Source organism: Euprymna scolopes, chromosome 16 (assembly GCF_053919585.1).
Source record: "Euprymna scolopes isolate OS-2025 chromosome 16, ASM5391958v1, whole genome shotgun sequence".
Taxonomy (NCBI): domain Eukaryota; kingdom Metazoa; phylum Mollusca; class Cephalopoda; order Sepiida; family Sepiolidae; genus Euprymna; species Euprymna scolopes.
In genome coordinates, this window is record NC_136497.1 from 52115877 (window position 1) to 52140603 (window position 24727).

Consider the following 24727-nt stretch of genomic DNA (forward strand, 5'->3'; position numbering starts at 1 on the left):
CTGCTCAATCTGAATTCAGAATAATCATATCCACCACAGCTGTATAAAAATCATGCAGTTAATTTAAAAGAAAATATTTCAAATATATAAAAAATAAATATGACAACGATGTAATCCCCCCCCCCAAAAAAAAAAGAGCAGAAACCTTTTATAAATATGGTAGGTCACTTTAAATATCGAGAAAATCAATTGATGACTACTTGAGCCTGGTGGGTGACATAAACGAAATGGCAACAGGCAGTAATAGTTAGAAGTCATCCATGACATGTTTAACCTCAAGCATGAAACAAGATGAAAAATAATGTGTGTGCATCTATATAATTATATAACTCAAATGACCTTGTAACGAGTGATGTAACCCACTTTCCGGTTTATGACATTCAGTTGCGCATGCGCGCATAAACATTAACCCATAACAATGTAAACAAACGAACACAAATCGTTTCTTTTGCAGATTTTAACCTGCACACTGAAATATTAATGTTATTACTTCGAAATTATTATTTAACATGGGAAGAGTGGGGGTGTTTTGCAACTATTTTTTATTACAACTATACTGTCGCTATTTTCTTACAACTGAACAACTTTAACCCGTTGACAAACATAAAAACAGTTGTAGAAAAGCCAAGACTACTACTACTACCCTCTATTCGTCCCTTTTCCTTCCTTTTTTATTTTTTGTTTACATTTCTAGATACAAAATAGTTGTGTGAGAACAGTGAATTTGTTGACACATTTACTAATCTGTTTCAATATTATTTTTATTTTATTTTATTTATTTGGGTTTTATTTTTTTGCTTCAGGTTTTATTAATTATTTTTATTTATATTTTAAGTTTCTATAACTTGGTTGAAGGATTCCAATATGGCTTTTTCATTCTTATATTTCTCATCGGTAGGTTCATGTGCGTTTTTGCTGCTACATGACTTTTGCTGGCGTTTGATTCGTTGGAAAATTGTTTAATTTTCGATTTTTGAGCGATTATTCGGAAAAATAGGTAACTTTACACGAACAGGGAGGATTTTTTTTTTCATGTTTGAGTGATCCGTCCGTGATTTTTCATTTTAATATACTTTCAAAGAAATGTTTCTGTTATGTCAAAAAAAAAAAAAAATTATTTTCTTTACATCACAAGTGTCACGCTCATATATCAATTTCATAGCTAATATAACATACTGACCCAGCGGGTCACGGGTAGTCTAGTGTGTGTGTATGTATATATATATATATATATATATATATTATTAACTATGTCTATCAATGTATGTGTACAATGTGATGATATCTGGAAGTGAAACCGGGTCAGTGAGAGTTAAGGACATGTGTTGCCTATAAAGAAATGATGTGAAATTGCTAGAATGAATGTGCAATGTGTCTTAAAGAGAAACTTAGATCTGATGACCTCAGAGGAAGATTAAATCTATATAATGTAGGGAGATGTGTGCATAGCAGGAATCTTTGTTGGTGTGATCACATTAAAAGAATGGATGAGTGATTGGGTCAGTTAGTAGAGGAAGGCCAAGGAAAACATTTGTGGAAGTGATAAAGATGAACTCGAGAGAAAAAGAGATAGACTTGGAAAGAGGTAGATTAGTTTAGAAGTCAACTTCTTAAAGCCATCTAATGTTTGCCAGCATGTTAAGCAGATATTAAACCAAATATGATAGAAAATTTTTTATAAATTGAATTTTTTTTTATTATTATTATTATTATTATTATTATTTTTGTTCTGTTTGGGGATGGAGCATCCTACCAGATGCCAGACATTTACCAGCTATCTCGTACATTCCAACAGATCTTTTTAAGATTCTAACTATCCCTTTAAGTGCAATTATTTGTATCCCTCTTGCACTTGGTTTACCAGTATATATGCAAGTTAGTTCTTGAAATTATTTTGTGTAGGGGGGTGGATATTGTCTGTCGCATGTATGTCTTTCATTACATATCTTTTATACGAATGTGTGCATGATGTATATATACGTGTGATGTACATGTGGAGGTGTGCATCTCTTTGTATCTATGTATAGGTGTGTGTGTGCAGCCGTGATCGTCTATGATTCTCTATTTAGCCATGTTCATAATGTCTTATCTAATTTAATATGTGTGTTCAATAAGCAATTCATTCGACATACCTTAGTTTCTGATTTCTTTCTGTGTCGATTCTTCGGGCCTGGAAACAAATAAATGAATAAATGACTGGGTTTTTTTAATTGAATGCTTGGTTTTATTCTTTCTGGGTCTTGGCAGTTCCGCATTTTTCTTTTGTTGGCCAACTTATCTTCACACCTCTTTCTTCTACATGTCTTAGTGAAATCTCAACTGTTCCGCTCAAGTTCGGAAAATCAACTGACTTGCATGCGAGAGAAAAGGTATCTTTCTTTCTTTCATGCTCTCTCTCTCTTTATTTCTTCCTTTCTTTCCACGTTTTCTCTCACACGTACCCAATTGACCTATTCCAGGTGCTATCGTCGACCCCAGCTACCGAATTTGACATACGTCAGCCACTTAAACCTTGAACTCTTCTTGCACTCCCCAACCTTCACAGTAAAATCACAATTTTCAACATGCCAGCATAACCCAGGATGTATTACATAACACTTTTTTATGAGTCCAGTTGCTCTTATAATTATTGGAATGATGGAGATCTTCCTAACATTCCAGTTTCTTTTCATGTCGTGCCTAAGACCTTGTTATTTTGTTATCTTTTCCCTCTCCACTCTGTTTAATCCAGCATCATGGTGGACAATAACTTCTAAGGCTGCTTCTTTCTTTTTGTCTCATATCACTATGTCAGGTTTCATAGCCTGTTTCATAGAGCTTACTGCTTTATCAGTATATTTTAGGATATGTATAGTATGAAACTCTTGCTTTTTTAATATATTAAAAAAAAAACTCATTTAGTAGCATGAAACAATATGCTTTGTTTTGTTAATTCATTTGACAAAATAATTGATCACTGATCAAATCATAAGTTTGTGTTAACTTGTTAATTTCTGATTACATGTCTTAATTAGTATTGGACAGATAAGCTTAAACTGCCTTTACATGTAAAATATCTCTTCTAGATGGAATAGTTGACATAACAATGAATTAACTTACGGTGTCACTTTTTCTATGTTCCTTATTCAAATTAAACCATTTCACAATACTGTGGTTCTTGGTCTTTTGGCTAGGAACCAAAGTGTAATAATTTTTTCTAAATGTCAATGTGTATCATCTGTTCTGTTATTATACTTCATCCTTTCTGTCTTTCGGTCAGTGCAGAAGAAATCCTTCCAAACTGAGGCAGTTTTAATTTATGTCCCAAACCAGACTGTTCCCTCTTCCCCCACCCCACATTAAAAACTGGCCTTTTGTCCAACTGCCCTCGTGAAGAGATTAGTAAATAGGGACTTTGTATTCAATTTACCAAAGAGAAAAAAGTATTTTAGAAAATAACATTTGAATATCTAAAACTTCATTTCTGGTTTACGTATCCAAGTGTAATATAACTTATCATATGCATTAGCATACATCTTTGCTGTCTTTAGTAGTTTTACTTTATTTTTCTACATATAATGTGGATGCCTGCCAAAAGTTAATGCACACCTGGAGTGCAAAACGCCATGTGTTTGGATTCATTTTCCAACTGTAATATTATTACTTTTGATATCAACCCCTGAATCTATTGCAATATTAAGCTCTCATGAATAGATATGTTTTCATCCCAATCTCTGGAGAGATGTCTTGGATCTGAAGATTGTGATTTTTTTTTTTTTTAAATCAGCTGGACACAGCTGGTAAGATCAGAAATGGGAATAAAAGACACTGTCTCATTGTATTAGATCTCTTGTGATACTCCAAGGCAACCATAATTTCCTCAGAAGTCCGGAATTGGTATTATTTTTAGAAAAACAGTAAAAACAACAACAAAAAACTACCAAAAACTTTATTTAAATATTATATGCATACTATTAAAAATATAAAAGATGTTATTGGCTGTGATTAATTATTGAAGAATTTTTTTATTTTTTAATCCTTTAAACATTAAAAAAAACAAAACAAAAAAAAACCCTCAATAAAAATGAAGTAAATGCAACAATCTAGGAGAGATTAGTGATTTTTTTTTTCTCTGTTCGAAAATATTCTAGATGGTTTATGTAAATATAAACAAATAATTTGTGATTTCTTTTTTTATACAATCTCTTTTATATATTAGGTATGCTTCGTTTTTTATTTATACAAACATAATTTGGCTCTACATTCGCTGTTTTGATTAAAGCTATGATTTACATAGATCTCCTCAAACCGAACAGTTTTCTATGGGTGCTCAAAAACAAATTGAGCACCTAATTGAGGCAGTCTAGCTAATTCATGCTTTGAGTGAAACTTCCAGTTTCAGAACATTATCTCCAAAGGAATTTTTTTTTTCACTTTCACCCATATACTAAGAACTGTTTGAAGAAATTCGACTGATGTCTGACTAAAACTAAAATATATGTACGTTTGTAGCCAAATTGTTTGTATAAATGACAATTTATACTAAATAAATGTACAGCTCTACTTGTTATTGAGCACTATTATATAGACACAGCAAGGATTCACTAGATTAATTCCTATGAACAAAACGTCACTGGAATTATATTTTGTTTTATATTCATGTAAGTATGTGTGTGTTTCCAATGATTAAAAATAATATTTGGATTCTTTGAGCTACTGTTCTCATCTTGAGTGTTATTTTCACAACGTTTTGGTCAATGTAATCTACCTTCAAGTGTATGTTGTCAAACTCGGAGGGGGGGTTATTTCTGTCAAACTCTGAAATCTGTACAGAATTTTTAACAGAACCCTTTATTTAATCCATGGAGTAGCATGCTCTCATCCCATTTAAGTGTTACCCACATTGAGGATTGAACCTTCAACCTCTAGAAGAGTGTAACTTATGAATTTCAGAAGATAATTGCTACATATAAGGGGAGGGAGGTAATGTGGGCTATATTTAGTTTAATGTGAATTATGGAAAAGAGGGTATGGAGTCCCTTTGTGAAAATTCAGATACTTGCAATTTTTTAAAAATTTTAATAGGTATTAGAAATAATTTCATTTTTTGAGTGAAGGGTGGGGTATTTTAAAGAGTTTTTAGAGTACAAAAAGATTTTATGTATAATTGTTTATTTTAAAATTCAAATGTTTCTAATTTGCATTAAATTTAATTCATAGTTATTCGGCACCAATTCCCAGAATTTACATTTCTTAAAACCCCTTAAGCTTCAGCCTTAAATTTGAAACATTTTGTGGAATCAAAATCATGTAATAAGGATTATAGACCTAGGGTTTAGTAGCATAGCATTATATCTTGATTTTCACAAGAGGAGAAAAGTGGTGAAAGACTATTTAGTCTGAGGAATTGTGTGTGGGTGTGTGTGTATGTATGTATGTATGTATGTATGTATATATATATATATATATATATATATATATATAAAAGTTTGGAGCACAAACTTTATTACATCACTTGACAAAGACTTGTTTGTCCTGATTGACCACTTGTCTAAAACATTAGCATGTTCAGTGTGGCGACTATGTAATATTTATCTATATAAATAAAAATAATATATTTTGCTCTTTTTTATCGAGCACTCTTAAGAACCTAGTTTTTAAATTATGAGTTTCCCTATTGAATACCTTTTAACTTGGTGTATGTATATATACATATATATATGTAGAGAGAGAGAGATGGGTAAACGATAATTAATCCATGATCATGTACATGTTTCAAGGATTCAAACAATAAGTAAAATTTGTGCAAGATCGTTTCGGAGATGATGCTAACTTTATTAATATACAATCTCATCAGCAGCACAAAAAGAGGGTTGACACCAACTTATCATTTAAATAAGAGCATGATAACCAAATGAGTTATACATTGAGTCGATGGCTAACTGGTAAAAAAAAAAAGTAATAAAATTATAGTTACCTTAAAGGATACATTTGGGCGAAGAACAATCATTTAATTATTTAGGGTATATATAAAAATAAAAATAATTATATTACAATTATGTATATAATCAACACAAATGATACTTAGTATCTGCAATAAATTGAAATTTTTTTTTCATATTGATTCCTAGAATGACCATCAAACTACATTTGCACAATGGTCAGGCCCCAATTTTATAGCTTTACGGTGTTACCATTAGTCACCATTATCCATCCAGTGTCTCATCTAGTGGTTGAATATAATCCATCCAAATGTATGCACATATTTCTACATCATTATTAATAAAAGCAAACACCATGAATGAAGATCTTGAAAATTTGAAGAAGAAAAAAAAATCATTCTGCATTAAATTTTCCCAAAAGGCTTGATATGTCATAAAATAAAACCATATTTTCTCAGATGGTGGAAAAATAAAAGAAGTGTGAATGTTTTTAGTAAACGATATTTTATTTTAGTAGATATTGAATTGTTTCCTCAAGTATTGAATGTGACATTATATTGAGCTTAATGCAGAGTATAAGATGACTGTTTTGTTATTTATATAGTATATCTATATCTAAAGTAAATAGATTGAATGGCATGCTGTAGGATTGTCTAATGAGACCATTCTAGCTTGAAACATCTGTTGGTTGTTGGTCTACATGCCAGTGACCTCAGAAATGGCATCTTCCAAAGTGCTTTCATTCATGACACAAGAGGCCTTTTTTCTTTGCGGAGATAACATTTATGAATGCCAAGTATGTTTAGAAAAACCTCCAATCCATTCTTGTAATGATAATGCCAATGCTACTCTTCATCATTTCATAACAGCATCACTTGACCCCAGTCTTTCATTGGACATATTGAGTACTTGATGACACAGCATCTGATCCGGCATTCACTTAAATCATTTCCATCAGCAGGAGCAGTGTAGGGTTTGCATACTATTAATCATTCCTTGTAATCTATCCATGAACACCATTTCTGATTGTTTACTGAAATTCAGTTATGTTTTAATTTCCAGCAAATTGCAGCATGTTTATTGTGATTTAAGCATCTTACTTTCAATCTACATGCGCACACACACACATGGAAATAGATCAAAAGAGTTGGCAAAAATACACTAAGACCATCCACTGCAAAATATTGGAGAATGGGCTAACTAATAGTATGCCAAATATATTCTGGATGTATTTACCTAGGATTATATACATAAGGAAGTGTCTGTAGACTGATTAAAAAGAGGATTGCTCCACAATGATCATTAAAGGGTTATAATGGCTGCCCAAGATCAAGGCTTCATGACCAATGCTTCTAAGAAGATGAGTGGTCTCAGCAATGACAAGTGCAGGTTCTGCCACACAGAAGTAGAGTGTGAACCACTTGACATCCAGCTGTAAAGTTAGGCTAGAGGAATGGTTACAATACAATGCAATATGTAAATATATCCACTGAACTATCTATAAAAACGTTGAATATTGAATGCAGTAGCAAGTCCTAGGAACATGTACCAGAAAGAACAAGTGGACTCATGAAAAATAATTTCAAAAACTACCTTGCAAATATACTCGGTGAACCAAGTGCAAAAGATTCAAACAATTGCACTTAAAGGGACAGTTAACATCTCTTAGTTGGAAAAGGTATGAGTTCATCATCATATCTTATGAATCTGAAGATTCTATTGTTGGCATTGATTTCCCCAATATTTTTGCAGTCAGAATTCTTTCTAGAAAGACATTGGGTACTTACAGGAGGAACCACAAGAAGGTTGCCAACATCCAAGTGAAATGAACTTGGAACACCCAGGTCATCAATCCATGTCATTAACCATTTGACCAGGTATGAGGTAATATGAGTTAAGGAAAAATCATTTACTTCACATTCAAGAATTCAATATAAACAATCTATACACACTATATATATATATATATATATATATATATATATATATATAATTACATGCACAGTAAAAAACCACTCATTCCATGCTGGGCATGAAAAATATTTATATTCTTTTGAACTCTGCATTTTTATACTTAGAGATATTTAAGATACATGTGTACTCTATCCATCTCGAAATGTTTTGTTTCAGTAGTTAAATGTTTTAGTAGGAAATCGTATCTTGCTTATGTCTTAATTGAAGATGGAGATGACACACTCTTCAAATGGTAATGTTATAAAAAAAAAAAATCTATGAATGTTACAAACCATGTTGACTAAAATATGTATCCCATAATTCATAAGATTATTTACTGCCTTAACAGAATACAAAGCCGACTTTGAAATCTAGTACTGGATGTCTTCCTCCAAAGCCTCTTTCTCACAGAAGAGAGGTTGCTAGTCTTTTTTACTCTCTCATTATTTTCATTGTAGGTGCTCATCTGAGCCCCAATCTAATGTTCTCCCTGTAAAACATTTACAACAAATACTCATCTAATTACAACCATTGTAAATAATTTTCTTTACTTTCTCTCTCTCTCTGTGCTTAAAATTAAATGAAATTTCCATAAGCACAGTTTCATTTCAAGAACTATCCACTTATGAAACACAATACAAAGCTGCTTCCCAGCTAACTATAGCATGGTTGTTTTCAAGTCTTATGTTAAGAAATTTTTGTTGATGTCTCAAATAATTTCTGGCTAGTCTCAACTGTTGTTAACAATCTCCGCATCGTTGTTTCACTGTCCTTTTGAGGAAGATATTGACCACTCTATCCTCGAGTAGCTTACGGGCCTTGATAAGAGGGGGATTTAATCTCTTATATAAAGAGCAGTTATGACATGCACGAAACAGTCCCACAAGGTTTATATTTTTTTTTTTTTAGCATTGTCTTGAATAGAATTTTGTTAGATATATTCATTCTTTTAGATCACCAGAAACAAGATTAGCTGTAAGAGAGTGGTCATTTAGAGCGATTTTTATTTCTTTATCACCGTTTGGTCTGAAATTTTAAATAAAATACTTTCTTGGCCTTTGGGCTAGTGTAGTAAACTGTTATATCCTTGATCAAGCTTTTTTCTCTTAAATCCATTTAAAAAAATTAAGTTCTATTTTATTATCCATTATCCATACCCCTTGGCAGTGTGGGTACCCTGCTTGTCATATACAATCAATCATGGTTTTTAATATCAAAGCAAATACTAACTTAGGACTTTCTAATAATACCCTATGTGTATCTGATACCAAAATGTTATCAATTTTTCTCTGTTTTCTTACAGTGATGGACGACTTCAAGAAGGTGACCAGATTTTGGCCATTGATGGTCAACCATTAGATTTCTCTCATAAAGCCGCCATTGAAATTCTTCAGAGTGCTCGTGGTGCTGTTGAGCTTGTGGTTGCACGCGGCCCATATAACTCTCAATTGGATGAAAGTGCATTGACAGCTCCGAATAAAGAAGAGAAAGTTCCGCCATATCCCTTGGAAAAACCAGTCCGTGTAGCCATTCCGGTGAACCAAAGTGAACCACAAATAAAAGAAACCCTGAAACAAGCTAATGAACATCCATGTAAAACTGCTAGCGATATGGTGGTAAGTACATTTGCTTATTCATAGTTTACTGGTAGACTTTTATTCTCATCTCTATACTTTTTTTTTGTTTATCAAATTCGATGGAAGGTGGAGGGCTGTGAGATTGACTTAATGAATGCTGGGTTTCGAATTCTATCAGAACTATCATATTCAATAACACATTACTACTGTTAGGAAAGATATGAACCCATAGTTTAGTTTCAGCTATGTTTAATTTGCAACTTCTCTATCTTATATACTATTAAAGTAATGGTGATTTGGGAATGAGTTTGTATGCAAATATGATTGATGATAAAGGAATAGGCAGAGTATATTTTACTAATGGTCTTACTATTTGTGTACTACTGAGTTAGGCATGACAAATGTACGACTAGGTATGACAACCTGCTCCTGCTGTTTTTCTTTTTAATTTTAATTTATATAGGATGGCATGATGCATTTTTTTTTTCTTTTTTTTGCCACTAAGATTTTAACACCCCCCCCCCCCCCAAAAAAAAACAACAACTTTTTTTTCTATATTTTTGTCATGACTTGGGAGGAAATATTTAAGAATTTTTCCAGGCTTAAAGGGGGATATAAAAAAGTTAAAATCTATAAAGATTTTTAACAGGAAAAAAACCCGTAATTCAATCTAAAAAAAAAAAAAAATTTTTTTTTTTTTTTTTTTTTTTTCAGATTTGTAAGAAAAATTTGAAAAAAAAAAGAATGAATCAAACGTAAAAAGATAAATAGTCCCAACACAATAGGTGCAGTGCACTCTGACTTATAAAAAATACCTGGACAGTCCCATCTGCATTTTCTAGTAGGGGCACCATCAAGCGACTAGCAATAACTAATCCGTTTTTAGAAGGAAGGTAAATCTTGGGAGAGTAGACCTGGTTATTGTAATTTTGGTTTTTGGTAATCATTTACTATTAAAACAAACAAAATAAAAAGAAACACTATAAAAAAATACAATTTTAAAACGTAAACAAATACTTTTTCTTTCAACTTAGTGGAGCTTTTTTTCTTTTTATGTTTGACTTAGCAGAAATTTTCTTTTTAAAATACAAAAAAAACTTTTTAGACAGACATTTTTTTTTTGCTAAAGATTTTTGTAGATTTTAACAGAAATCAAAACTAAAATATCACTTGAAAAAAATCCTATGATGAATATTCTTTCAATGAATTGTTCTTGCAATGTAAAACCAAACATATTAATCATTATGCAAATTAATTTTTCTTGATTATTCGTATTATTTGGATTCATCGGACTACTGTTCTCATCTTGAGTGTCATTTTCACAACATTTTGGTTGATGTAGCTTCCGACCTTCTTCAGGGGTATCTTGTCAAACTTGAGAATTTAAACAGATCCGTGACGTAGTGGTTAGAGCACCTGGAAAAATCAATTGTAAAAGTGATATTCTCCTGAAGGTTGAAGGCTCATTTCTCAGTGTGGACGACTGACAAATAAAACTGAATTACTTAGGAGATCTATCCAGTCATAGCTGATGGAATGAGAGCATGGTACCCCCGTTAAATAAATAAAGGGTTCTGTTTGAAATTCCGTCCAAATTCCAGAGTTTGACAAGATACACCTGAAAAAGGTCGGAGGTTACATCAACCGAAATATAAAAATGACACTCAAGATGAGAACGGTAATCTAATGATTCAAATAATATGAATAATCTTACTTTCATTATCATCATATTTAGGTTTAATGTTCATTTTACAAGCTTTTCTGTATTGGATGTCTTTTAGAAATTAGCTTCAAAGCAAACCAATCTCTAGCCAGGTCTTTATCTTTCAAATCCATTTTTATTACTTCCTCCCATATTTTCCTTGGCCGTCCTCTGTGGGCTGTCACTTCGATTTTGATTGTTTTACATCTAACCCGGGAACTCTCGTCCATTCTTTCAACGTGGTCATACCATTAAAGCTTGCATGTATCTTGCTATACAGTACAGACTTAATCTTTCTCTAAGGTCATCAGATCTAAACATGTCTTTAAGATTTGCTTTACAAATCCATTGTATCATTCTCATAATTTCTCACCATGCAACGAATGTCCTCAACCCTCGCTGGTCAGGTTTCACTTTCATATGTCATCACACTGCATACACATGCCCAATAGATTCTTGCCTTGGGCAACTCTAATAACACTCTGCTGGATAGTAATGAAGTTTGTAATTAATCTGTAGAATTCAAATCTTTTGACTGGTCCTGGGTTTGACCTTAAGACATCCAGTGGCAAGGCCCTATTTGGGGGTTGTGGGGAATGTTAAGTTACTCATTATCAATACTCTCGGGTCCACTTTGATGCAGAGTGGTAATACCTGTTACGGTATCTGGTACTGTCAGATCAGACTGTCTGAGGATAATGGCTTCCTAATCAAAAATGCGCCAAACATTGATATTATTGTTTTTTTTCCAATCATGTTCTGCAAAGTCAAAAACAAATTTTTCTTCTACAAAACAGTAAAAAAAGAAAACGGGAATATTTGAAGATACAAAGAATTCGAAGCATGGAAACCTTTCCAAAATTACTGGATTTGTTGTTAAATAATCCAAAAACAGTTGATATGGCTGAGTAAAAACAAATCTTTTGACAAAATAAATTGCCAACATCTTAACAATTTCATTTTGATATTGTAATTATTCGAACTACTATTCATAACGTTTCGGCCAGTGTAACCTCTGATCTTCTTCAAATGCATCTTTTTGAACTTGGGAATTCGTTTGTCAACCTCAGTGATCTGTATGGAATTTTGAACTGAACTCTTTTATTTAACCACAGGGCTAAATTGTTCTCATTTCATCAGCCATGATAGAGTAGAAATTTTAACTATTTTTAATAATTATTACCTGTAATAAAGATTGAACCATCAACCTCCAGAAGACTGTCATTTAGAATGGATCATTAATCAATGCTTTTAACCACTATACTATGGGCCCATACATTGTCTCAAACATTGTGAATATTGCAACCAAGATGAGAATAGGGGTATTAATTATACAAATTATTAATCCTCACTTTTAAAAAAAATCTGAAACCTAATTTTATTTATTTTAAGAAATATTAATTTTTCTTCATTTAATGAATGCTCATGTCTTTCTTTGGCCTTCTCATCTGCAGTGATAGCAGTAAGGCAAATTTGTCATTTTTATTAATCTTAACATAGGCAACAACTCTAGATTCTTCCATTATTTTTTTTTTTTTCTGAATATTTTATCTCAAATGACAGATCCTGGTTTAATGGTAGAACTGACCAAATTATTAGTAAAATGTATTGTTACAGGGAGGATTTCAAATAAATGCTCGATCACTCTTTAAAAAGGAAACGTAATCCAGTCACTTCCAATTATCAGAGTGAAGTCTGGAAAGGGAATTTGCTGTATCTGGATTTTTTTTTATATAAAATGTTACATGTCTTTAAAAATAACTGGCATTTTGCTACATGGTAAACAAAAAAGTACCAAATTATGCAACTGTAGTCTCATAAAATACTGATAATTCTCCATCTCAGCCTAAATCAAAGGATGGTTTCCAATTGAATTTGGGTAAGCTTCTTTCTTTCTTTTTTTTTTTTTTAAAGCTTAAAATTTACATCTAAGTTTTCCCAAAATTGGCAGCCACGATAGAAATCATGTTTGGCTGAGTAAAAATAACAAATACATATATAATAAATTATATAATCGGTAAACACACATGAAAATTATATAGGTATTAAAAAAAGAATTACTATTTTACTATACTGTACAATTACCAAAACTTTTCATCTCTATTCAGAATAACATTTATGTTGGCTGAACTATTCAAGATCAAAGTAATCTGTCTAGTTTCAAGAGTCCATCCTCCCAGGCATTATTCCTTTTATGTAGATAGGGTGAGCAGACTATGTTGTTTAGAGGTGCTGACTGGACTCAGTAGTTTATTTTTATTCCAAATCCAGAATGACTTTTTTTTTCTTTTTTTCATTTCCATGAAAAATTGCATTACATAACCATATCTCAAATGGTACAGCTATGTCACTTGCTGTCAGTCATCAGAAATGCCCCAAAGTGTGTCCCAAAGTTTTGACATGCAGGAGATCAGCTGATGATGATGATGATCTGATCCTAGCAGATGCCAGAAACGAAATGGCAACAAACAGATGAAGTTGGAAGTTATTCATGAAATATTTAACCACCCAGCATGAGACATGCAGATGATAGATGAAAACGCTATTTATAATAATAATAATAATAATAATGGATTCTCTACATTAAAAACTGACATTGTCTGACTTGGCTCTCTTGGGGATAAGCTAATAAAAATATAAAGAAAAAGAAAATCTCATTTTTTAAATGGATTGTTATAGACTATATTAACCTTTTAGTTATCTGTATTATTCATTAATATTTCTTCTCTAGAGTTATAATTTGGTACTTAGGGAATGAGTTATCAGTTTCATAGTCTATTTCACAAGCGTTTAAACCCTGGCTAACACATCAGAAGGAATATGCTGATTCCATTCTGTGTTCAGAGATAAATCAGTAAGTTGTGAGCTTGTCTCTGCTCTATCGTTATTTTCATGGCAAGTGCTCGTCTGAGCTCCAATCTATTTATGCCCCTCCCCCTTGCCAAACTTTCACAAAAAATACTCTGCTAATTACAACCACTATCAAAAATTCCTCCCACTCTGTATCTGTGTCCAAATCTGAAGTCAGATTCTGTGAACAAAGTTTCTTTCCTAGAACTGCCCAAATGTGGAACTCAGTTCTGCTGGCCTGCTTTCCAACTGATCAACATGATCATCTTCAAGTTCAATATAAACAAGTTTTTGATGAGCCATCCTCTTAAATAATCAAACCTAATTACCACCACTAAAAATTACTATGCTGTTGTCCCGATGGCCACCATACATTCATTATGGACCTTGATAAGTGGTGACTCCCTTGTAAAAAAAAAAAAAATTATGTGGACATATTATTTTATTTTTTTATTTATTTTTTTTTTTTTTTACACAGACAGCACCACATTATCAAGGCCAAGAGGCCACTCAAGGATAAGGGTTAAAGAGTGTACAGTAGAAATTGGAAAATATAGTAATCGTTAGTAATGAAAATTCGGTAAATTTGTTAACTCATATGGAATGGTTCATCGAGAACTTATTTATGCTAGACTTGAAGACAACCATATTGTAGTCAGCCGGAAAGCAGGAAAACGGAAGACAATCAATTCCACAGGCGTGCAGTTCTAAGAAAAAAGCTTTGTTCATGGAATCTACTTTTAGGTTTAGGCACAGATAAAGAGTGGGGGGAATTATTGATAGTGTTTTCAGCTAGACGAGTGTTTCTTGTGAAAATTTGGCGAGGGGGACCATAGACTGAAGCTCAGTCGAACACTTTCCATGAAAATAACGATACATCAGAGACAAGCTCGCAACATCTCTTCTATGAGATAGAGGTTGCACGGAAGAGAAAAGGACATCTCCTACGAGGCTACGAAGTCTATTTTGAACTCTATCAAGGCAGGACAAGTTCTTTCTAGCAGCTCCTGCCCAGATGTGGCAACAGTATTCCATCCTTGGATGTACCTGGCTCTTATATAGATAAAGAATTGCATCAGCAGTGAGATATCTACTGGATCGATAGAAAGATTACACCATTTTTCCAGCGGCCTTAGCAACATGCAAGATTTGTTGTACGTGTTCCATTTAAGATCAGGAGTAATTGTCAAGCCCAGAAGCGTGTCAAAACTTGAGGCCTCCTTATTTACTAATTAAACATTTTCACATGAGTTAATCTCAGTAATTGGTTTTCAAAGTCTGAGTAAAAACACGGTTCTCCAAATTTCCAGCCTCTTTCAACCAGTGCTACGCATTTTGCATTATTGCAGGAACCATTTACCATTGATTTATCACAGATAAAATCTTAGTTTTCTCTAGAATTTTAGTGATAATAAACCTCCAAATTTCAGAACACTTGAGGTCTGGATGATGCTGTCTTCTGTTTTTTTTGTTTTTTTTTATATTACTGTTCATGGACATTTTTTTCTGGTATTATTCATTTGCTAAGAGTTTTCACAAGTCCTTATCAGTGATTGTTTACTGGAAATAACAAGTGATGTTTGCTAGTCTCCCTATATTTGAAGCACTCTTTACCCATTCCAATAACTGTTGTAAATCATTTTACATAATTGCAGCGATCATTTATCATTGATTTCTCATTGAGAATAGCTATGGACTTTCTCTGAAATTTGAATAAGTTTCCCCAAGATTTCAGATCCACACGCCCTTCCAGTGAAAGTCTGGATGATGTTTTCTCTCCTTTGTTTTTCATCCTCCTTGACCCTTCATGTCCATATTCTATGATATCAACCACGGCTGGTGTCATCATTTTTTTCCCCTTTTGAAGGATGAGGTGTGGATGTCACATTTTATGATTTTTTTTTTTTTTTTTTGTAATTACAGGTTCCTTGATTTATTACATTATGTTATAATAATATATATATCTATAAAAGTAAAAATGTGTGTGTGAGGACACTTCTCAACCTATATACTCAACAAAATTTTGATCTACAGAATTGAAATTTGATATATAGAGTATTCAAACATGTAGAAAACTTTTTAATTGTTTTTCATATGGAAAAAAAACGGCTGCTAAGGGGTAAATATTGAAAAATTGGTGCATGGGATGTCATCAGATTTTTATCTGTTTGTTAACTGTTTTACAAATGTCCATGTGTGAATCATTTACATGCCAAATTCCTAATGTTAAGAATAAGTAGGTTTGAAAACACTTTTTAAAGATCGTGCTAAGCTGGCTTAATGGTTATTGTACTCGAATCACTTTAGGTTTTCGTTGTGATCTCAGCTTGAGTATTTTTTTTTCTTACAAGCAGTGAACTGTTTAGAAAAAACATAATACTCGCATGCATACGTTTCAGTTTCTGTATGAATTAAAATATAATATTTACGACTGGGCAATGCCAGGTGATCTGCTAATATCTAGCAGAACTCATAGAAATTCTACTGTCATAATTTCCATTTGTTGTATATTGCTGCTATGCTTAAAAATATCTCCATTCTATAGACTTTCAGAGCAAATGTAGTTACTAGAATATTATTGTACAACCGTTGTTCAAACTGGAACATACTTATCTAAATACTCTGGTTAATGTTTCAGAATATATCTGGTTATGGAGGTCTAATCTCCAAAACTCTTGCAGAAGTTTGTGACATATTTGTGACATTTTCTGGACATTCGGTGAGAACTTCACAAAATTCTTGTACCATCTTTAGGCATAAAACTTACTACACTTCAGTCTAGCTAGATGACCCAGAGCTTTGTTTGACATGAAGGCAAAATCAAATTAAATTTAAAAAAATAGCTTTTTTTTTTTCTTGCATTGCATCTTTGGCAGGTGGGCAATTCAATCTTTTCTTAAAAAAAATGGGATGAAGGTTTATTATTATTAGAAAGTTGATATATTACTTATATACATACTAGCAAAAGTACCCGTCGTTGATTGGGTTCAAAAACAGCCTACAGAAAATGGACTCTGATTTATGAAAGTATGATAGGTTATGAAAAGGAAGGGTTGTAAATTTGGGTTGAATTTGGGGGTATCAAAACCAAAGCAAAATATGATGAAAGTAAAATAAAATAAATAAACCCCATAATTTATTATACCATACCTGTTCACACTGAAACACTTATCACAATATTCTGTGGATCTATATTAAAAAAACCTTGTTAAACTTTGTGACATTTTTCCATTCTATGGAGGTCAGGTGCGAATGAACACCCCATAATCTTATTATACCATATTTCTTTAAACTGAAACATAATTATCAAAGTATACTTACGCAGATAGATATGAAAAGTATTAAAGTTTGTGCCTATTTCCATTCTATGGAGGCCAGGCGCAAATGCAGACCCCACAATTTTATTATACCATCCCTATTTAAGTTGAAACATACTTATCAAAGTATTCTCATGTACATCTATATCAAAAACACTTTTAAACGTTTTTTTTTAATTTTTAATTTTTTATTTCCATACTTTGTGGACCAGGCGTGAACGCAGACCCCACAATTTTAATGAACCACCATTCTGCCAGATCAAACTTATCCATTCCTGTGTCTCGATACATCTTCTATCATTATATGTAATCAGTTTTTTAAAATAGTCAACCATATAGGAGCCTATTCGTGACCAGACACACACACACAGCTTTATATTATAGATGAACATGAAATTGCAGTAACATTTTATTATAAATTATGTTATTGCTGCTATATATATATATAATAAAAACATCCCAGTTTTTGCCCTCTGGACCAAAATACTGTAGGATTACAACAACAGATGGCACATACAAATTTATTATGCCAGCACTATTAGCCAATATCTTATGTAACTATAGAATATTTTAGACACATTAATTCATTTTAATAAAGCCCTAAATTTAATCCTAGGAGTAACATCTTTGCAATCACCTACAGACAAAGTAGTTCCCAATTTTTCCCCTAATCACTAAGTCCTCCGACCGTTCCCAACCTATGTGTAATTTTATACATATATTGAGACCCCAGCCTTAATAACTGATCTGTAAGCTTATAGACATAGCATTCACCTTCCATTCCTCAAAACAAAAAATATGGTCTTCCAGGCATGTTCTTGTTTTTATGATTGGCTGATACGTGTCATTCTCTAATTTCAGAATGATACAAATCTTGGTATTTAATGAACGCTTCGACAACTTAACATTATTGTCCTCACTTACTGCTATATAAATACAATTAAATTTTAATCAACTAAAACGCATTCACTACTTAACAACAAAAAATATGATCCACATTTCCTTTATTGTTCGTTTGTTTTTTGGGGAGAGGGGATTCATTATTTACAAATGTACAATGTGTTTCCTTATTTTTGTTATTGAAAACATAAATTCAACGACACATGCGCATCTAGTGTTCTTTCTTGAATTGGATTTAATAGATTAAAAAAAAAAAACTTTATATCGATCACGTCGTTGTGGAGCAGTGGATATTGTGGCCGCATCATAACCTACAGGTTTCACGTTCGTGCCAATGTAACGGACTGTTTTTTTTTCTATTTTTTTGGGGGGTGAAAGTTTTAACATTTAAACAGGGTCATTTATGTGATTTTTTTTCTTTATTTTCCTGTTTTTATCTCTTTTTTTTTTCCATGCTCTTTTTTTACGCCTCGCCCTTGCTCAATATCCTTACTACACCACACCTATACACCTGAGCAACGTCGAGTTACCCCGCTAGATAACATGTTTCCTTATTTTCGGTTTGTTCCCCCCCCCTTTTAGTTTTTTTTTAAATTATTGAAATGAAACGAAAAACCTTCATTTGTTTTTAGGGTGTTTTCTTTTGGTTTGTTTTTTGGGATTATTTTTATTTTTTATTTTGGTTTTATTTTTTTATTTTTTTGTTATGGTGATAATTGAAATAATTAAAACCAAGTATTGCAGTAATTAATAAAAAAATAATGATGAATGATAAATACGCAAAGAAGTTTCATTTCATCTCCTTAGAATAGGATTCCATGTTTTCGTTCTTGAATAAATTTCTGCTTCTTAATAAAACTTTGAGACAAACTATTTTTAGTTGCAGAGGCTGGTGAGTAACCAGTCAATATTACCACAGCTAAGTGGATGTTGTTGTTTTTTTTTGTTTTTTTTTTTTCATCTCTCTCCACCTGGGCTGCCTATTGCGTTTCTTTTTCCTTTCACTGCTATTTAAAAAAATTTTTTTTTTTTTTACAGCTGGGGTTTGCTCAATACCCTTACTAGACCACCTCTCTCCACATTCCGATAGCTGTTCTTACCATGAGGAGTTGGGGGTATTTGTTCTAAAAGTTGTTCATAACATGAGGAGGTTGGGGTTAAGCAACAACAACCGTACTTAAATTTTTTCCAAGGGGTGGGGCATGCTTCCATCAACCAACGGTGGTTAGCGGGTACTGCTAGAATGTAATAAAGATTATCTTGAAATAAAGAAAAAAAAGAATGAACATTTTTTTTTTCACAATATATTTGTAAGATCAGCTTGATTTATGAAACTTCCCGTTTTACTGAATAAATTCTATAATTAGATTCTAGCATTTTGTAAATTAGATTATTCAAACTAATCTTCTTGTTTCGTATTTTCTTAATGTTTTAGCCTATGTATCCTCCGATCTTCAAAATTTACAACAAAAAAATTTTTCTCACTCTGTGTGTGTGTCGAACTCTAAATGTAAATTTCATGAACAAAGTTTCTTTTCTAGAAAAAAATACTGATCACCTGTGGAACTTTATACTGCAGGTCTGCTTTCCAGCTGACTGCTACATGGTCATTTTCAAGTTCAATGTAAACAAGTTTTTGTTTAGTCATCCTCAAATTCTATTCAATTTTTATCATTACCGATCATTATGCAGTTGTCTCACCAACCACCTTACACCTTAATCCTTTATCTTAAAGTGGTCTTCTGGCCTCGATAAGAGGTGACTCCTTTCTTAAAAAACAAAAGTGTTTTTTGAAACTTTAAAATCTGTTCAGAATTTTGAGAAGAAACCTTTATTTAAATGTATCCACAGGTATAGATTTTTCTTGTTGCATCATCCATAATCGGGTAGAAGTATTCTTAATTCTATTCTTAGTATCCCTTGTAAGGAGTATTGAACCATTAACCTCAAGAAAACTGTCACTTAGCACTTTATCTGTTGCACAATGGGTTCATGAAAGCAGTTTACCCCCGTTGATTAAATAATGTCTCAAGTCTTAAATTTCATACAAATGTCAGTTCAACGAGATGCATCTGATAGAGATCTGAGGTTTCATTGGTCAAAATGCTTTGTGAATAACCTCCAGTAGTAATGCAATTTAGAAAATTTACACTACTAACAATTACTAGGATATTGTCCCATTGACTACTGTACCCTCTTTAACCCTTATCCTCGAGTGATCTCTGGGTCTTGATAACTGGTGACTATGTAAAAGAAATAGTTCAAGGAATATAAATTATCAGTCTTCATGTAAAAATTTGAAATGGCATTTAGATTAAAGAAAAGCTTTGATTTTTTTTGTATTTCAAACTTATAATCCAATATTGTCAGTGGGTGATCTGTTGATTGTAATGTGTGTTGACATTCATGAATAACATACGTTTTTATCTTTCAATAGCAGATGAATTCCTGATTTTTCCACCACACCTAATGTTGATTGTATCTTTGAAAAAGATATAAAAAGGAGATAACTGCTAATTTTTCCTTTTCTTTTTTTTCTTTTCTTTTAATTATCCCACTTTGTTCTCTAACAAGTTCCATTCATTGATTTACTCATTTTCTTTCTTGTCAACCTGTAGCTTTTCACTTACCTGCGTGAAATCATTCGGGTTCTGTTTAGCATGAACAATGCTGTTTTAACATTATTGGATCTTACCTGGGCAAGATGTTGTCACTTTTTTTTTTCTTCTTTGCATGAAAAACCTTAAAATTATTAAAAAAAAAAAAAAAAAAAAAAAAAGTCTTAAAATATCTTAATATTTTAGAACTAGACCATAAAAAAATACTGCCATATTTAAAATTTTGTCAAATCAACTTTACTTCTTTGAAAAAACAAAAAAAAAATAATCAGAAAATAGTGTTTGCAGATTTTTATCAGGTGTGTTTGAAAACCTGGCAGTTCACTACATTCTGTGGAGTTAACTACAAGACTTTTTATATGAATGAAGTAGGTAGACAGCAGTTTCAATTAAATTAATTATATATGCTTTCTCTTTTTCACACGCGCACAGAAAATCTTACTCTGTAGACATTAAACGTGAATTCTGATTAGAACTATATCTGATTTCTGAAAATGAATTATTATAGCTTTTATACACGATTCAAGTTTTCATATATTTTTTATTTTATATTTGTTAATCAAATCAGTCGTAATTTTTGACTCCATTTGAGAATTATGAATAACTTTTAACAGTTTTGATTGAAAGAATTTCCCAAATATGTTTACTCTTCAACCAATAGTGGCTATCAGTCACTATTAGCTTTTTTTTTTTCTTTAGTGGATGTAATCTATTTTAGATTTACTTCCACATGGATCTCATGTACATTTCTCTCTGTGATGGATTTACCTCTTAGACGTTCTTACCATGATGCAATATGTGGTCTTTTTGTGGCGTCAATGTACTTTATGAAACCCCAAAAGAAAATTTTGCCTGTTTGCAGGTCAAAACCTATATCAAGAGTAGAACCGGTATGTCCATTTGTTTATTTACAAATTTTGAAGGTTAAAGTTCACATAACTGCATTGAATAGTGTATATATTTTAGATCCTTGTTTTTTGTTTTTTTTAAATCCATCTTTATATTATTTTTAATCTTTTTGTTATATTTAGATCTGGATATTTTTGGATTATTTAGAATACTGTTTTCATCTTGAGTGTTATTTGCACAACGTTTTGGCCGATGTAACCTCCAACTTTTTTCAGCTGTATCTTGTCAAACTCTGGCATTCTATCAGCCATGATAAGAGTATGCTTACCCCCCCCCCTGTTGATTAAATAAAGGGTTCCATCTGAAATTTAATACACGTTCCCAAGTTTAACAAAGATTTATCCAGTTAGACAAGATACACCTAAAAAAGGTTGGAGGTTATATCAGCCAAAACATTACGCGATTAACTCTCAACATGAGAACAGTAGTCTGAATAATCCAAATTATCCATCCTCATCTAAAAAAAATTCAGAAACATATTTAGACCTATTTACACTTTGTAGCCTAAACTTATAGGTAAAATATATAAACAAACTTAATTTTTAATTCTCTCTCTCTTTCTCTCTATCTATATATATATATATATATATATATATATATATATATATAGTAAGTTATAAAATATATATGGCGATTAAGTTACACTGAATATTCCGCATTTCATCCACTCTAGGACTCTTCAGGCTTTTGCGCCTTTATAACTTACTAACTAGCTCTACCTACGTATTGAGCACTTTCGAAGTAAATACTTAAAGTTTACGCATAAATTTATACTTTCGTATATTAATTTTATGTGAGTAAATGAAGTAGTTATATATATATATATATATATATATATATATAAATTTGTAGGTTTTTTTTTATTATCCTTATCAACGTTGATATTTATATTTTCATTTCAGCCAACGAGCTCTTTATCCTTTTTAGGATGCATTGTTAATTTGGGGACGTTTTCCCCACATTTAATAATCTTTATACGTCATAGTTAAATCTGGCAAAAACATCTATTATAAAAAAGGGCACTTGTATATGTCAGTGTTTCCAGCCAAAAGGTAGAAACTGTACAAAACACACCCAAAAAACTGGCATATTCTTTTTCAGTATTGCCTGAGAGGGAATACGGTCACCTTTTGTTTTTAATTTTTTTTTTTTTTTATGTAATATTTATTTTGTTGAAGGTTACCAGAAGCAAAATTAGTGTGTGGTCAACATTGAGATCCCCCCTCCCATCAACTTTACACCTGAAACTATAACAAAAATACACTTCTTTGCCTTTCACTAGGATCAAACTATAGTATCTGTTAGCTATTTAGGGAAATCTTAAGTAAGACGGCATCTAGAATACATGTGGTATTATGGTAACTGATGATTCTAGTTAAGAAAAGAGTAGATATTTTCAGTAACTATGACCATGAATCACCAACAGCATCCATTTTCCCCACACTTTTGAATGGCCTTGCACTTAATATCTTAAAATGTAACTTTTTATATTTTGTGTAAATAAATATTTCAAAGTGTAGTATCTGTTATGTTGAATGAGGGGAGGATCCTTAACTGGGTAAGAAAGGGAAAGGACAGGGGAGAGAGGTAAGGAAAGAGTTTTAAAATAAAGATGTTACTTTTTTTTTTTTTTTTAACTTTTATTTTGTTATCCATGTTCCTGGGCAATGCTGGGTAGCCATGCTATTTCATAAATGAAAAATGTTGGAGGACACATTAACTGAAACATAATATGCAGCTGAACATTGGTGTGGACTGAGATAGTCAGACAAAAAAACTTATGATCTGCTTACAATATGTATTTGAACGTTTTTGTGTTTTATCTACATCAAAAAATGTATGTTTCTTAACTTTTTGTGACGAGGTTTGATAATTTGAATTATTCAAACTACTATTTTCATAGCAACCAACTTGAGAATAGTAGTCTGAATAATCCAAATAATCAAATAAAAAAATTCAATTTTGTTAAATTTGAGAATCATTATTTCAACAATAAAGATTATAATAATCCAAATAATAAAATAAAAAATTCAATTTTGCTAAATTTGAGAATCATTATTTCAACATAAAGATTTGAAAACTAGTTTTTATCCTACGTTTTGAGTGAACCTTCATGTTAACTGAGAATTTCATAACTATGTCTCGAATTTATTTGTTTAGCAAATACACAATTGGGTTATAAAAAAAAAAAAAATTGTCTTTTTTCGTGGATTTTGCTGTTTGTCCACTTTATTTTTTCTCAGAAACTACTGGGCCCGATCTGGCTTGAATTTTGTATGGATTTTTGTTATGATAAGGTGCAACAAACTAAGATTTATGGTATCTGTTCAATGCACTGGTAGGGATTAATAGGGAGTAGTATTTAATGCAAAAATGAGCGCAAATTTATGCGTATTCATTTTTTTTTTTTTTTTTTTACATGGTGGTCACCACTCATCAAGGCCTGGAAGCCACTCAGGGATAAGGGTTATTGCAAGTACAGTACGTAAATGTGAAGATTTGATGAAGTGTTTACTTAAGGGGGCGGTTCATTAGGAATTTAACGTTGGACTTGAAGACGTCCAAGTTGTAGTCAGGTGGGAAGCAGGTAGACGGAACAGAGTTCCACAGGTATAAAACACTCATTCTAAGCCAATAAGCAAATTCTAGTCAAGTATTTTTATGATATTCGTAATTGTATATTCCAATAAACATTTGTGTGTTCTTTACTGTAAAGCAATTATTTTATTCATTTGTTTATTTAATTTTGTTGTTTGTGCGTGGCTCTTGAGTTATTTTGAACATTTAAAAAATATTTTTAATGAACACACAATTCTGATTAATATTGGTATCTAAAAGTTATCAACATTTTCTATTAATAAAATTGTTATCACTTCTCGTGTGTGTGTTTATGGCTCTTTCTCCTCCCTCTCTCTGTATGTAAGATATATATATATATATATATATATATATATATATATATATATACACATATATATAT

At 31.9% G+C, this 24727-nt stretch overlaps 1 protein-coding gene across 9 annotated transcripts in view; it reads left to right on the plus strand.

The window, feature by feature from the left end:
• LOC145295954 (multiple PDZ domain protein-like) overlaps positions 1–24727 on the plus strand; it is a 548951-nt gene that overhangs the window by 167861 nt on the left and 356363 nt on the right. For all 9 annotated transcript variants that reach the window (XR_013869923.1, XR_013869924.1, XR_013869925.1 and 6 more), the window contains exon 5: positions 9178–9490. Coding sequence is in view for 3 of the 9 variants with exons in the window: in XM_080141856.1 (XP_079997982.1) it covers positions 9178–9490 (313 nt within the window). In the remaining 6 variants the exon portion in view is untranslated. The remainder of the gene's footprint in view (positions 1–9177; positions 9491–24727) is intronic.